We start from the raw sequence: 17,049 nt of genomic DNA on the forward strand, positions 1-17,049 counted from the left end.
ATCCACTATAATCCAGATACAAAATTCCACTGCCCAAGATGTAATAAGTGTCCGACTGCATCCAGGAACTGGATCTGAGTCTTCTCGCCTTGCTGCAGCTGCTATTTAAGTCTTGCCAGTCTATTGCCTATCTCGCGGTAGACTCTCTTTCTTCTTGGTGGGGCAGCTCCAAAGTTTAACTGGGACAGCTTGGCCCTAGCTGCATTCTCAATTCTCTTGATGATCTCAATAAATCGAAAGATGTTAGGATGTCGGTGGGGAAGAGAGCGGCTCATCCGGCTGTGGAATCCCTGGAAGTTGTTGTTGGTTCTTGAGCCTTGTGTAGTTCCACAGTACCAGGGAGAATCGCGCATCATAGTCAATCCAGGTGTTCACCGTTTAGTCCTTGAAATGTTTTATTCGCTGGGAGTCAGGAGAAGAGTTCATTACATCCTTTAGGTATCCTGGATATCAGGCTGAGGAAGGATTGCCAGACCAACTGCTCTTCTTGTGAACTTCTTCACCTCTGGGTCCTCCCTGAAGGCCACTACTAGTCCAAAGTCTTGGGTTGTCCGCCAAAGGGCCTGGCAGTAATGGAAATAGCACCCCTTAACCTCAGCATGAGGAAACTCTGGCGGCAATCTGGACACTACTTGGGACTAGAGGTCGGTTGATGTGCTGCTGGACACTGGTTTTCAGGAGCTGGAACAGTCTGGTGTAGGCTGTGGCTTGTCGATTGGGCAGGAGAGCGTAGATCAGGGGGTAGGTAGTGGAGCCGGTTCTCACGAAAATGTAGACTTGATCCCAGAGGTCAGGGCAGGCAGTGAAGGTAACATCCGTGAAGATGGTCTCAGCAGAAGGACGACAGGTGAGGGACCACAGCATCGTCTTCTTGGGATACTTGGTCATTGTAGAGGGTGTGCATTTGCGTTGTTTCTTTTCTCGCTCTCTTCAGTAGGTTGCTGAGGAACTTGATCTTTCCGGCATCTTCAGGAGGATGACTGTGGTCGCTAACATTCCGAGTCACCCACAGTGGTGCACTTGCCAGTGTTGCATCATTTCAGGCTTTTAAACTGACACGAAGTTATGTAACTGCAATACCATTGAGAGCACTACACTCGCTCCCTCCCTCCAGAGGTCAAGGGCTGAGTGACCTACGTTAACCGCGCCATAGTGTATGGACAAACGAGCGTTTACGTCTTGTGCCCATACCTTATATTTCTATAGGGAGATTACAGTATAATGACTGACAATATTAATCTCTGTGGCCCACACTGTATTTATACCAAATGTACCTAAACACGTATAAATACAAAGTGTGTTTTCTTCTCGAACGAAACGAAAAATGAAATCTTCAGGCAATGGGTACAGTAACTATTCTCATTTATAAACAGACCTGTCTCCGATTAGCAGAGGAAAGCCGGGCTGAAACTGGGGACATTGTCTTCTGTTAACACAGAGACAACGTTATGTACACTGGCCCTGTTGAGTGAAGTGGGTCACGTAGTATCAAGATCGGTCAGTGTTTAGCGTTCAACTCTGTGGGAAACTGAGTGAATGAGTGAGTGAATTAGCGAGCCTGACCACAGAATCCCATTAGTCGCCTCTTAAGACAAGCATGGGTTACTGAAGATCAATTCTAACCCTGATCTTCCTGGGTTCATAAACTGAGTGAGTAACGGAAGGTGGGTGAGTGAGTGATATATTGGTTTTAGCAATATTTCAACAATATCACAGCGGTGACATAGCTTGTGAAGCCCATTTCTGGCGCCCCCCGCAGTGATATTGCTGGAATATTGCTAAATGCGGCGTAAAACCAAACTCACTCACTCACTCCAAATTTAAAGCCCGCACTGCTGCTGTGCAGCATACAGTTTCTCAATCCACTGAAACCGAGCCAAATCTCAACAAACAAATAATCTGGGTCATCGCAAATTCTGTCGCATGTGTTGTGCAATTCAGTCCGGCCTATAACATGCATTCTTGACGGGATAGCAAGTAAGAGATAATTTCACGTCGAACCGGGTCAACATATATCTGAATGGTTTACGGTATTGAGGCCGCGGGTTATCAGTGATATTAGTGTGACTTACTTAGCGCCGAGACGTGCATATTTTTGTTCATCATCAACACCTGAGATTCTCGTGATAAAAGACGTTGATCATGTTTCCTGCACAATCATGCACGATTCTCATCATTTTGGTGTGTATGTGTTCAGTAGTGCCATCTCAAACGTATAATGATATTAATAAGTATCATGACAGAAACAAACCGATTGCACAACAAAGAGGCAATATCACACAGGGCACCCAGACTGCTTCGAATGTTCTGCCAAGTTCCTCCAGGTTAAAGTACGAAGGAGATGGAGACGCTAAGGATCAACAGCCTTTTGTTCCTCAGTCTTTTGATCAAAACGATCCCTCTCAAGGTTCACATGCTTCGTCTGCAGAACCGATTGTGTTGGCGGGAATGTTGCAATCAGTTTTGCAGAATCCCCAGTTGATTCCCATGCTTATGACCGCCATGGAAAACCAGCAAGGAGATGGTATGCAGAGTGTCTTGAAGACTATTATAAGCAAAGGTTCGGGTGGTCAAGAGACGCCATTGCTGTCGACGTTGGAGGAGGTGTTGCCAATGGTGCAGTATTTCCTGAGTCTAGAGGGTCTTGAGAGCGAGGACCGATGTACAGCTGACGTCAGCGCCTATCTCCAGGGCGTGGGACAGGGTCAGATGTGGGCCTTGCAAAGTGAGTCTGACAAACATTACTGTCCTGTCACAACAAAGGCGTCCATATTTGATCATTCTGTGGCGATTGAGATATTTATAACACATTTTTTGTTTGTTGTTTAACGCCGCACTCAGCAATATTCCAGCTATATGGCGGCGATCTGTAAATATTCGTGTCTGGACCAAACAATCCAGTGATCAGTAACACGAGCAACGATCTACGAACTTGGGATACGATGGCATTTGTCAACCCAGTCAGCGAGCCTGATCATCCGATCCCTTTGGTCCCCTCACATCAAACAGGGGTTGTTGAAGATCATTCAAACCCGGAGCTTCATGGGTAATTTTGACACAAATATGGGGATGTAACACCCCCCAGCCCCCCCAAAATAGGGAAACCCATTGATACTGATTCAGAATAAGGATATCTTCAGTGATGCATTCATGTCAATATTACAACTATTTTTGTGCGCCGATTTGAACCAATTTCCAATCTCCAGTCGATACTTATAATTCTCTGGCGATGAGTGAGTGAGTGTGTATGGTTTTAAAAGGTGAGAAATGTGCTTCACACATTGTACCTATGTGGGGAATTGAGCCCGGGCCTTCAATGTCTTCAAAGGGCTCTGGTACTCTGTTTCAGTGCTTGATGCCTCAGGAAAACCAGGAAGGAGTATTCTACAAGGAGCTATCAAATTCCTTGGCAACTACGACCAATGTCTGGATGTGTCACACACACTGACCAATGAGAGGACGGGACAAAGTCGTGTGATAAATGGAGGTTACTGTCATTTTAAATTCACTCTTCCTGCGGCCATAACCAATCTTACCAACGGCGATGACCCACTGCCGGTACGTTTCCTCTACAACCGTGTGATACTTAGCAAAACTTTGATCAAACTCTGTAAGCAATCATCACCTCCCACAACACTTAATGTTTCGCGCGTCCGAAAAGCTGATGATTCCACTAGGATTACACTTTAAACAAAAACATTTTCGTTGTTTCAATTATTGGTTATTTTTCGAAATTTCGAGTTTTTTTCTCGGAACTTAAATTCGTATATTTTCTCGTTGTTTCAAATTAAAAACTTAAAAACTCGTGATGCCAAAGTTTTCCCGCTTGCTTCGACTATTTTCTCGCTATTTAAGATATTTTCTCGAAATTTTGATTTTTGGTTGTTTCTGTACAATAGAAATATTTATCAAGTATCATGGCATCCATGCTTATAAAAAATATCTTGATCTAATCCTTCCGCCCTCGATATACTTACATAAAATCCTTCATATTACATTAAAAAGAATATTGCAGATCGACCCATACCACAATTACATACAATGGGACCTCTGTTTACCAAATTCCTGCAATGATAGTCAAGTGACGGAGGCAGCTTCAAGATGTGAGTTGAACCCTATGTCATATGAGGAAAAGTAAGACAATCGATTAAGTAAGTCAGTATCTTTACATTTCATAAAAGGAAAAGTAATTTACTTTATCATCTCAGACATGTTTGCTAGTTTTACATTTGGCCATGCAGTGTATTTACTGGTTATAAGCAATGCACATAAAATAGAACTACATTCATAATAGATGCCATGTCTGAGGATAACGTATAGTGTCATACAGACGTGTATTGCAAGTGTTTTCACGTTACTGGTGTTTGAATGTTTTTGTAGTACCTCTGAACGCTACTGGATCTTCTCTGATGTCGGCCTATTTTTCCAAGTTAACGGACTGGAAGGAAGACCCAAGCGCAGTGGCAACAGTGTAACTCTTATTTGTCAATATTCATTATATTGCACTCGATGTGATTTATCTCTCGATTTTCACAATTTCTATTGTTAACGAAAATACACACTCCGACACGGATGTCATGACTATTACTGCATCCTACCATGATGTTAGACAGACATGTTACATGGTGCTATGGCGCTAGACTTAGCCAGTCTTTCTATGTATATATGTTACAGTCTGTCTCCTATTACATATCGGGGCGGTGGGGTAGCCTAACGGTTAAAGCGCCCTGTGCTTGCACCGAAGATTCGGGTTCGATTTCCCACATGGGTACAATGTGTGAAGCCCATTTCTGGTGTTCCCCGCTGTAATATTGCAGGGATATTGCAATAAACGGCGTAAAACCATACTCACACCCTATTACAGATTAGTGGTCATGATCGCTGATTTGATGCCATCTACTCAATTCCGTAGATCGATGTTCATGCTATTGATCAAAGGGCTTTCTGGTCCAAAATCGATTATTTACAGAGCGCTGCCATATAGCTGGAATATTGCTGAGTGCCCCGTTAAAAACCAACTAACCAACCAGCCTTCCTTTACACTGACACCTATATTTTCAGGGTTGTGTTATGTTTCATCGTCTTGACAAAAGTTTTAAATGGATGGTATGACACTAGACATCCTTCTATAGTTGTTGCAATCAGTCTCCTTCTTTAACACTGACTCCTATATATTGCAGGGTTGTGTTATGTTTCATCGTCGCGTTATCTCTTGTGGGGACCCTGTATGATATCATCAGCGCTGAAATAGACAGGTACAGACGTGAACGCCACAATGACAACACCGACGGTGACGGTGAATCTGAGGCTTGCGCCTACAACAACGACGTCTTCGTGAAAGATGACGACGGCCTACCATGTAAAAACGTTAGCTGCACCGCAGAACGTCCTGGGTTACAACGGTTAGAAAATCAAGAGGACAAACATCAAAGCGAAGGTAACCCGCAACAGCAGTGTCAGAAGGCAGTCCCTTAACCTCATGTGTCGAGTTAGTTATCAATAATTATCAATTGTGGCAAGTCATAATTGAGTGAGTGAGTTTAGTTATATTCCGTTTGAGGTTTTACACCGCTTTTAGCAATGTTCCAACTATAACACAACGGGGGACACCATAAATCGGCTTCACACATTGTTCCCATGTGGGAAATCGAACCCGGCTCATCGTCGTGACGAGCGATCTCTTGAACCACTAGACTAACCCACCGCTCCACTCATAAACTGACGAAAAAGGAAAGTAAACACCTGGTGTTCGGGGATTATTTTCATATACAAAAGAAAACGAAAAATACTATATATCGAAAAGTGTTTTGATTGTGACCAAGTCACAATAAACATTGTGGACGTGTGTTTCCAAACACATTTTGTAACATTCACCGGCGCATTCATAGCGACGTTAATGTTATATATTGGGAATTCATTACCCATCAAATAAGAATGTGTGGCTCATAATTAGCTGTGTAATGTAGTTTTGTCAACATCGCCAACTGTTGTCAACGTATTCAGAAGATGCACAAGAGAAACAGTTGCATTTACCTCAATCGCTGATGTACACTGATATATTTTTGATTAAAACTGACCTGATTGTAGTCCCATGTCTAATGCGAAACTCTTATGTAGAAGACAATACTTTGTAACTTATAAAAATATTAAATTCCTAAACGTCATACCAAAGTTTCTCATTCCATTTAGTTGACTTTATTGGAGTTTGTTTGAAAGCCGCTTTGAACTGTGATTTCAACCGGTGTCAGAATCCTGCGAGAGAAAAGCCCAATGTCGTGAAATCCACGGCCCATCGTGCTGACAAATCTAGAAACATAATTGGTACCATCGGGATTCGAACCCAGGACTGGCGTGTTCAGGGTCCGCAATTATGCACAGCGACTGGGAAGTAGGTTCCAACAGACTTTCCCTTTTCAACCAAGCAAAAACAACCTAAGTGAAGTTTCGACATTTGGCTATGACCCAAACGTGCGTCCTACCATAATGCCAGACATCCCGTTCTACATCCAGGATCATTCCTTTAACTACTTCGGGGATTTCTTAGGAAATGATTGTTAAATCTGTCAATATGTTCAGCCAAATTGTCCTTTCAAGTCATACCTGTTTATTATTTCAAGGTTTTGGGCGTCAATTCCTCCTGTCGTTCTCAATCAGCAGGAACACTGAGAAGATCCTCAGTACCAGGACGGGGGATGGAAACCTGGGCTGTATCCATGGCATCCGGGTACTCAGTATGGCCTGGGTCATCCTCGGGCATGCTGTTTCTTGGGATGGACTTATGAGCTGTGAGTGAGTGAGTGAGTGAGTGAGTGAGTGAGTAAGTGAGGTTTTACACCGCTTTTAGCTATGTTCCAGCAATATCACGACAGGGGACACCAGAATGGGCTTTACACATTGTACCCATGTGGGGAATCGAACCCGGGTCTTCGGCGTGACGAGCGAACGCTTTTAACCACAAGGCTACCCCTATGATCTGTGAGTGCATCACACGATTCATAATTTGTGCTGTGGTGATCATAAATAAATCTGCCGTTTGAATAAATCTATCATCATTTCTCCATTATTAATACTCAGCTGATAAATGTCTAAATGTTATCGCCAATGTTTCTAGATGAGAACGTAACAGATTATGCTGAATGGTCGAGAAGATTCACCATGCAGTTTATCGTCAGTGCTTCAGTCGCAGTGGATACATTCTTTCTGCTCAGGTACATACATTCAGTCAATAAGTATCCTTTTTGTAACATACAATAAGCATGTGGAATGTTGCTTCACTGGATGTTAAAACCTTTAATTTGAGTCAGAATATTTGACTCTAAAACAGTTGTTTTCTTTTGGAAGGAGATAACATAAAAAAACACACATCCATCCATGGATACAAGCATCTCCATAAGAAAACATTTGTTTCCCAGATCTACATTCTTGCCAGTTCACGTATAATCTTTTTCAGCGGCTGCTTGTTGACCTTCTTGTTCCTGAGAGAATGTGACAAGTCCGCCAGAGGGAAGCCTACAGCCACACAGATGGTCATCTACTACATCCACAGATGGTGGAGGTAACTGTCATTGCCCGAATGGGAAAATGACACAATGGAAAATGTACTGCATATGGTAAAATTAGATATGGCAATGTGGGTGAATAAGACTTCGTAAAATATGAGATGTGGGGCAAGGCGGAATGGCGGTGTTCCACTAGCCATATGGAGAATATCAGCTTCTGACACAGGCCTAGTAACACCCAAAGCTCTGAAATACGTATCATTCATGTAAATCGTAATTTTTGTATCATCCATATTTCCTGGCAGCTCCTAAACACAACCCTTCCCGAAACATCATGGCATGACTATTCTATCAATTTATTTCATTGACCTTAGAAAGGTAAATTATAACTACGCAGATCAAACATATGAGTTAAACGAAATTCTTACCAGAACCAACAAACGAGGGATCCCTCCGGAATCTTCATTCAAACTCCGTGTCCGATCTTGGGTAGGAAAAGTATAAGCCAGCGCACAGGCAAACCCGTCAAATACTGGTTTTCTGAACCTCGTAATGTGTCATAATGAGCCTCAACATGTTCCAGACTGACCCCTGTGTATATGATAATCATCATGGTATACTCGGGTTTGCTGGACCACCTCATAGACGGACCGCTGGCTGAGTCAAAAAAACTCATTGACAAGGACCATTGTCGGGACAACTGGTGGGCCAATATGCTGTACATCAACAATTTGTATAAGATCGACGAAATGGTAAACTTAATCATGATTATTTTTGATTGTATAATGCAGAAATTCTTTCAACTGTTTCCAAAATGATGACTTTGTTGGAATAGCGCTTGTTAATAAAAATGCATATATTTTCAAACTAGAACATAAAGGTCTTCAAACAGTCGTAATTGTCTTTTGAGAAGCTTAAAGCAGTAACAAGTCCCACCAAATGTGAGTCATGTTCCTCAAAGCACTTTTTTTTCTATCAGCTAATATCTTATTACTCTTATCATCTGAGCAGGCAATACATACCCGATGTTTGCAGAGACAAACAGCTTTATAGTTGTATTCCTGTCGCATATTTCATATCTGGACCTTGAAACGTGTCGTACGACTCTGAGATAATCCCGTATAAGATTATGGACCTCATAACCCAAGCTGCCTATTGGTTACTGTCTTGGTAACTTTGGTTCCACTTAGACGTGGCATTTATGTCTGTTTCAGTGTCTTCCAGCTTCCTGGTTCTTGGCAAATGATATGCAGTTTTACGTTGTGGCGCCACTGGCTTTACTGCCACTTGCTTTCGGGTAACTATTCCCTTTAATGAATTGTTTAATTATGTTGTAAATAATCGAGTCTGGACAGACAATCCAGTGATCAACGGGATGACTTGTATCAACTAAGTTAGCGAGCCAGACCATCCAATCCTGGTAGTCGCATCTTGCGACAAGCATGGGTTGCTAAAGATCAATTATAACCCGGGTTCTTTAATGAAGTGAGCAAGGGAGTATTGTTTCACGCCGCTGTGAACAGTATTTCGGCAATGTCACGGTAGTGAACCTCAGTGTGTTGACACATTGTACGAATCTAACTGAATCCGGGTCTCAGTACTGACGACCGAATGTTTAGCTCACCAATGAGTTCAGTTTCAGGAATTATTAATCAAACATTTGGAAAACATTTACCAATTGGTTTATTTCTTAATTTTGATTTAAAAAAATCTTTTTTCAGCTTTGCCAGGATTGGTTATTGTGTGATATCAGGATTCATTGCTATACATATTATATCATACGGATATCTGGAATGGCAAACTGGAGGCAGCTCTTTACTTTGGTAAGTAATGGTTCATCACTGATGCAAAACGTTCCTACGCTAATTGCGTTATTTGTCTAGACAGTGTGGTTAAGAAGGCCTGACCTCATATCGCCTACACCTCATATCGCCTACACCCTTATCAAAACAAATTTGGGGTTGACTGCACATCACGTAAATGCTGCTATACCACTAATGAGGTATTTTCTTTTCTTTTTATGATTTCTTTTATGAACTGGTAAATGTTGGGATGTGACCGGGACATTGTCTTCTTTAGTCCATTGTGAAATCCATCCAGGTGGTTGTTGGAGCGAGGTCCAGTGTTCTCGTGCTGGTTCCAGATATTACAGGGAAATATTGCGTCGTCTTCTACCCAGGTACTTGTTACATAGTCGTTGAATGTGGACATCTGCTGACTATCTGGTCCTTGCTCCATAACTTGACGCCACAATCAGGAACTGGCGGAACCGACTTGGCTCTCTGTCTGTACAAGGCGGCTTGTACACTGGCAAAGGTCGGCATGATGTAAAGTTGATCAAAGACAGAACATAAGCAAGTCATGTTTATACAACCAAAACATGTACAAGATATATTTGTTTGTTAACAGCCAGTTGGATAATACCCATTATTATGATAGGGGTGGTAGAACTGGCCATTATAATTATTGTAGGCGAATTGAGGTGTAGGCGATATGAGGGCAAGCCGTTAAGAAGCGGTCATTCTGCCGGGGTCCTCATAAGAATGAGAAAGCGTTGCCTCATAAGGAGGGGTGCGCCTATTGCTGCAAGAGTTGTATGTCCCCGGGGAGTTGAGATTGCTAATACGATGTGCCGTTGAGGTTGAACAAAATCAGAGCCTTGAGCATGCACCAGTGCGTGGATATCAATATCCAGTAATCCTGGAACGATATCTACCCCGGTATCCATGCTGGACCTGGCGGTCAGGCTTGACTGACTTAGCTCATTGCATCTAAGAGGGTGGCTTTGGCATTGGTTTCACTCACTCTTTTGATTTGATTATGGTGAGGAACGTTCGGGTGGCCCTGTTGTCTGAGGTGCAGAATACGACGCAGAGTTTCGGCCCTTGGGCACGAAAGAAACCCAGGATTGCGGGCCCAAATCCCATTCTTCGTATGTTTCCACGTTTTTGCCAGCAGCAAATCCACGCTCATAGGTTTCACGAAAGTCATGGGGCACAGTTTTACGCCGCTTTTAGCAATATTCCAGCAATATCACGGCGGGGGGGACACCAGAAATGGGCTTCACACATTGTAGCCATGTTGGGAATCGAACCCGGGTCTTCGGCGTCTTCGCTTTAACCACAAGGCTACCCCACCGCCCCTTCATCAAAGCGTTGACATGGTAGACGTCTGAGGACAGCATCATGTCGGGCTGACACGCCCTGTGATAAGTGAAATACTGTTACAAGGGATTGAACTAGGATCCCTCACTCACTGACTTCACTGACAGCTGGGGTACTGCTGAAACAAATATAAATTGTATGATCGACTCTGCTGTTAGCAAAGATTTCTTCTGGATGTGGAAGGGGCCTTATCCCTTCTACTCGCCTGATGTACACGCCATCACCTCCTGGCAGAATATTGTTAATTGCACCATTAAACAAAAGGTTACAATGTAGATTGTTATTTCTTACGTCCATGCAATATATATTACGAAAGAGAACGAGATCGTATGATTTGGATTTTTAAAACATATACTTGAATGATGCTTTCATCCCAGGAACGGAAGGGAATTTATGGACAAGGTCTACCGTGTTCCCTGGTGTCGTGTCGGTGTTTTCGCCATAGGAATGTTTCTTGGTGTTTTGCTACACAAAACCAAGTGTAAACTCAAGATACGAAGAGTAAGGCATTCATTAATCAATATTCAGTATCTGTATTCAGGTAACGAATCCTACTTTTTATTACGGAAACATTCGTCTTCTCACTGGCCTAAATTCGTCAGGGTTTCCATAGAAAAACCAAATTATGATCAGTGCATATGTATCAACCTAGTGTCATGGTCCCTTGAAGTATAACATCATTACGTAAAAGAAAACGGATCAAATGAATCTTGACAATGACTCTTGCATTGGACCCCTGGATTTTCCTTTGATTATTGTTTTCTGTTTTTAATATACTATAAAAAATACATTTATCTTATATTTTGCGACTTTCTGTTAATAATGTCTTTCATCGTTGCTTGACGGGGAAGTACCCCAGGTCGACTTAGTAATACAGTTGCAAGAACACTCAAAAACCAAATCACTCGCTAACACTGCTCGGAGAACTCAAAATTCATGTAACCACAGATTCAGAGAGATGAGAACATTATCAGTATCCAAAGCGTTGCCTGTTGCAGTATTTCCTGGTGCTGGGGTGGCTGGTTTTCCTGGCTATTGGACTTCTGTGCTGCTATGTGACATATGACCAGATGCGAGATGCTGACAGACAATGGGGCACAAATTCCAGAATCGTCTACCAAACACTCTCCAGGCCCGGATGGGCGTTGTTTGTGTCTTGGATTATCTTGGTATGCTGCACGCGTAATGGAGGTAAGACTTGTCTTTGTAAGGACCTTTTGGTAATCTGGTGGAAGGCATCCGAAAGAATGTATAGTAAAATATATTTTTTAAAAAGAATGATTATGCAACAGCCTGTTTAAAAAAAAATGGCCGGCCACAACAAATACATTTTTGCGAAATGTGTGTTCAAATAGTATGCTCATAGTTTAAACAGTTAAGATTTGGTTTGCCTGCTATAGCCGATATCCAAGATCATCTTTCCCCACACCCGGCAATGTAAAATTTGGAGACGCAAAGTTATAGAGTAAATACTATTCATTCTACAATGATGAGTTAAATTTTACGCCGCTTTTAGCAATATTTCCGAAATATCACGACGCGGAGATACCGGAAATAGACTCAACACATTGTACCCATGTGGGGAATGGAACCCGGATCTTCGGCGTGACGAGTTAACGCCTTAACCACTATGCTACCCCACCGTCCAGGGTACTATGAGTTGTTCTGCGGGTGTGCGTGTCCCGGCAGTCACGTAAGATAACAAGCAAACAGTATTACATATCAATGACAATTCAAATTTCCCATAGTCGTTTACACCCATTATGTAACGTTTCGTGTAGGGAGACGGTTAGAGATGGAAAGTTGTACAATGCTGGTATTGATACCATTACAGGTGTTATCAACAGTATCCTCTCCTGGTCTGCTTGGATTCCTCTGGGTAGACTGACGTACGGGGCCTACCTGATCCACACAGTCGTGTTATCCTATACCGAGTTCTCAGTGAGGTCTCTGAGATATGTTGATGTTGTTTTTGTGGTAGGTAGCACGAATACCTACAATACCTAAAATCTAAAAGTGAGTGAAGGAGTGAGTAGCACTGGTTCGGTCACACCACCATTTCACTTTTGTAAGGAATCGAACAAGGGTCGGTTGATATGAGTTGTCCTATACCGAGTTCTCAGTGAGGTCTGTGATGTTGTATATGTGGTTGGTACTATACCTTACGATAAGTGACCTCAGGAGTGAGTCTGGCGCAGCTTGTAGTACAATGTAGATAAACCTTCACACAATTGCTCATGTGGGAAATCGGACCCCGGTTGATATCATCAACTATAGCTGACACGTGAAGGTCCGGGTTAGAATATTGATCTTCAGTAACCCATGCTTGTCGTAAGAGACGACTAACGGGATCGGGTGGTCAGGCTCGCTGACTTGGTTGACACATGTCATCGGTTCCCAATTGCGCAGATCGATGCTCATGCTGTTGATCATTGGATTGTCTGGTCCAGACTCGATTATTTATAGACCGCCGCCATATACCTGGCATATTGCTGAGTGCGGCGTAAGACTAAACTCACTCACTCACTCATCAACTAGCTAAGCAACGCTATGCTATGCTATGCTATGCTATGCTATGCTATGCTATGCTATGCTATGCTATGCTATGCTATTCTATGTTATGCTATGCTCTGATTGAAGAAGCTGACAATTGAGAAAAGAAGAATCGCGATCGGTTGATGATGGACTAATCATTGTGGTCAAAAACTTTATAAGGTTATATCACATCAAAAAGACATTACATGTTGCAGCGGCAATTCCAGGACTTCAAGTAATATCTGAGCAAACCCGTGAAGATCCGGGTTAGAATTGATCTTCAGCAGTTCGTTTCTGTCGTAAAAGGCGACTAACGAGATCGGGTGCTCAGGTTCAGAGACTTGGTAGACACATGTCACCATATTGCAGTTGCGTAGATCAGTGCTCATGCTGTTGATCACTGGATTTTCTGGTCCAGACTCGATAATTTACAGACCGCCGCCATATAGCTAGAATATTGCTGAGTTCAGTAACAAACCAATCATCCAATATCCGACCTGAACGGATTCCGAGAAAATGAGTAAAGATTCAGCTTTGAGTCTGTATCGAGTCAGCATTAAAAACGTCACCTGTATACAGGAGGTCGACATATTTAGCGGTGAAGGCGTGATGATGTGGGTGGAAGTCTGCAACCGTGGCAGAACAAATGAAGGACTGTAAAGCAGTTTCGCAGTATAATGCAAGAGTGATTAAAGTCCAACAGCTGCCCTTTCCACCCATTATTTACCATTAGAAGTTCACATTTGAACATGGTTTAATTTTTTAATCCGATTTAAAGGTATAAGGCAATATTTATGTTCCTTTTATAATTGAAGTTGGTTATTGATACATGACGATTGCATGCGCGAATGTTCAAAACAATCAGGCATTAAATGTCTGTGACCTTGACCTTACACTTTCATTTTAATGTCACAAATATTTAACTCATATTCACAGTTGTCCTGTTTGCAACACTCACCAAGTATTCAGATTTAGTACGTTTATGGGGTCGGTCGTTTCCGTCTCGCTCGCATTACCTTTTCAACCAAACCCCGGAAATCCCATCATTTCTCTTTGACTTAAACATGTTTCGGTATAAGGAATATTTACTTTCCCGGTATTTTTGCATTTGGTTATTTAAACATAGCGGATGCATGTGTGCATATTTAAAACAACCAGGCGTTGATTTTCAGAGCTACCACTTCATAGGGACATTCACCGTCTCCTACGCCCTATCGTTCCTCACCTGTGTGTTGGTGGAGTCTCCGTGCCTCGGTCTGGAGAAGGTGGTCCTCACCAGGCTAAGGCTCAAGAAGTAGTCATCACAATGGATGGCGCAAGTTAACTCACTGAATAAAGTGTGGGACGGATATATATATATATATACGGATAGTGATCAACTTGTTGTTATATATAATGTGATGTAAATCCAACGGTAGAACATTTTGAGATAAAATCCTACTTTGATATATTCGAGGGAGTTTTTTTCTTCAGTTTCTTAATATTTCAAAAACACGAAGCGTCCAGGTATTTGCTGTTACTTTGATTGTTTCTGCGTTATATGAATGACCTTTTAGATCATTAGTTCGATTATTTTCTCGATTCCTTTCATCTTTTATTGTCCTCTCGTCAGTTCGAATATATTTATAAAATCGAAATTACGATTGGTGGATTATTTTCTCGTTTCTTCGATATTTTGTCGATATTGCAAGTCTAAAAATAACTCCAAATTCCGTTTTTCCATGTATTTCAATTGTTTTCTAGCTATTTCAAACATTTCTCGAAATTTCGAGTTTTCAATGGTTGCTTTAATAAAACAGACATTATGAAAAAAAATGAAAGAAAATAAACATAATTTTCATCATTTGGAAGGCATGACTTCCCCTGAGCATGGAGTGTGACATCTTCTGGTGTGTTTTGTCCGTTTCAATAACACCTTGTATCATCCCTATGTGATTGTGATTCATAAACATGCTCTGTCGTATTTCGTCGCCGGCTCCTGGGACCTTTCACTGGACCGGAACCCAGCAGGACTTTCCTAGGAATGTTTTAATACAGTGCCATATACCATACACAGACTACACTACTGTCAGTTTGTTGGTTAAAGCAGAGACATTTTGTGTGACCAATGCACTTGATACTTGTTTGAAATATGTAAAATGAGTGAGTGAGTATATTTTTACGCCGCACTCAGCAATATTCCAGATATATGGCGGCGGTCTGTAAATAATCGAGCCTGGACCAGAGAATCCAGTGATCAACAGCATGAGCATGGACCTGCGCAATTGGGAACCGATGACATGTGTCAACCAAGTCAGCGAGCCTGACCACCCGATCCCGTTAGTCGTCTTTCACGACAAGCATGGGTTACTGAAGACCAATTCTAACCCGCATCGTCCAGGGTCGAACTGTGTTAGAAAGCGGAATTTTCACCTTTCGTTAAGAATCGAACCTAATATTCAATCAGCTCTGCAGAATACAGTGCTATTTGTAGCGCACAGGATTTGCCATTTTCAAGAATACAATAGCAGATGTTTAGTGAACCCCATGTCTCGATACGCCCTTGCAGATATTTTATAGTACTATGGTGTTGTTATTACGTTTGAATGAAACTATATGTTAATGAAAAGTGCTTTTGTTCTGCAGCTGTCATAACCTACCTGTCAGTACACCCCACGGTGCACCTGCTAGTTCATTGTCCAAAGAATTTGGTTTAATATTTAAGTCACTCACTCAGTTTTCCATTATAGACGGGACTATATTGACGGGACATATTGAAAATGTCTATTATACTGGGAGGCGGGGTGAGTGCAACCTTCTAACGTGAAGCAGATGGTCTTTGCGTTAGGTGTGGAAGACGACATCTGGTTGTAGCAATTAACTGTTCTATCTAAACGTACATCGGATATTTTCGGTGCAGAGGAAGTGCCTCTTTCTCACTGTTATCCAAATGCAACAAGCAGTGGTCAGTGGATCCAACCAAGGCACATCTTACCTAAGTGTTTTTTTTACATTACTCAGCAACATTTCAGATGTTTTCTATAAATAGTTTGGACCAGGCAATCATGTGTGCGATATCATGAGCATCGATCTGCACAGTTGAGAAACGGTTGCAGGCATCAAGAAAATCAATTCTAACCGGATCTTCATAGGTTTATACCATGAGACTTTAGCGTAATACTAAAACTAAACCCCAAGACTTTAAATTGCCTATTTTTGGAAATTAAAGGAACAAAATGTGAAGTTGTCGGTCAGGAAGCATCAGTATACTGTGTTTGTGTGGGGTAACGTGTTAAAGTATATATGTGTGTGTGTGTGTGTGTTTGTGTGTGCGTGCGTGTGTAAACAGGTCGCCATTATATTGCGATATTCTCGAACGCGACGTTACCTTTACCTCATATTAATTAAACATAAGCTGAAGGATGTTAATTATAGTCATTCGTCAGTTTTTCACATGTTTTATGATAGAATTGAGCCAGACAACCCCAACTGTGCATGTTAATCTGAAGGGCAATGTGATCTCTCACACCAGTGCTCAATAAACGTGATCTATTTATTTGTTGCTTGGCCACACGCAGCAAGATTCCAACCACATGCTGTGAGGGCCGGCTGTCGTATATTGCCAGTAATACATGTAGTTTAAGTAATAACGGTATAGGTCAGGACTCAAAATACAATACAATGCATGAGGTCAGGCAGGTCTAATTAACCTAACAGCCCAAAACCACCATGTGGGATTTGGGATAAAACGGAGTGTGACCATTAAGTGTCTGGCATAGTGTTTCACCATCAGTTGATGTCAAGTCAGCCGAGTGAGTCAAGTCGATATCAGTGATATCACAGAGTTTATCGTGAAGACTTGAAGAATTTCT

The 17,049-nt window shown here is 42.1% G+C and overlaps 2 protein-coding genes across 2 annotated transcripts; both read left to right on the forward strand.

The window, feature by feature from the left end:
* The first annotated feature begins 2,073 nt into the window (after positions 1-2,073).
* On the forward strand, positions 2,074-9,326 carry LOC124272400 (nose resistant to fluoxetine protein 6-like). Its single transcript, XM_046707567.1, has 11 exons — positions 2,074-2,725; positions 3,350-3,558; positions 4,016-4,103; positions 4,381-4,471; positions 5,181-5,437; positions 6,618-6,785; positions 7,112-7,208; positions 7,451-7,555; positions 8,083-8,251; positions 8,714-8,796; positions 9,221-9,326. The coding sequence occupies exons 1-11, from the start codon at positions 2,143-2,145 to the stop codon at positions 9,324-9,326; spliced, it is 1,956 nt and encodes a 651-aa protein (XP_046563523.1). The 5' UTR covers positions 2,074-2,142.
* A 1,719-nt stretch (positions 9,327-11,045) lies between these two features.
* Positions 11,046-14,612, forward strand: LOC124272423 (nose resistant to fluoxetine protein 6-like). The gene is made up of 4 exons (XM_046707590.1): positions 11,046-11,164; positions 11,662-11,854; positions 12,498-12,640; positions 14,371-14,612. Exons 1-4 carry the CDS (start codon positions 11,057-11,059, stop codon positions 14,494-14,496), a joined length of 570 nt encoding a protein of 189 aa, XP_046563546.1. The 5' UTR covers positions 11,046-11,056; the 3' UTR covers positions 14,497-14,612.
* The last annotated feature ends 2,437 nt before the right edge of the window (positions 14,613-17,049 follow it).

The sequence above is a fragment of the Haliotis rubra genome, unplaced genomic scaffold (assembly GCF_003918875.1).
Source record: "Haliotis rubra isolate DU_JTF1 unplaced genomic scaffold, ASM391887v1 Scf17, whole genome shotgun sequence".
Lineage (NCBI taxonomy): Eukaryota > Metazoa > Mollusca > Gastropoda > Lepetellida > Haliotidae > Haliotis > Haliotis rubra.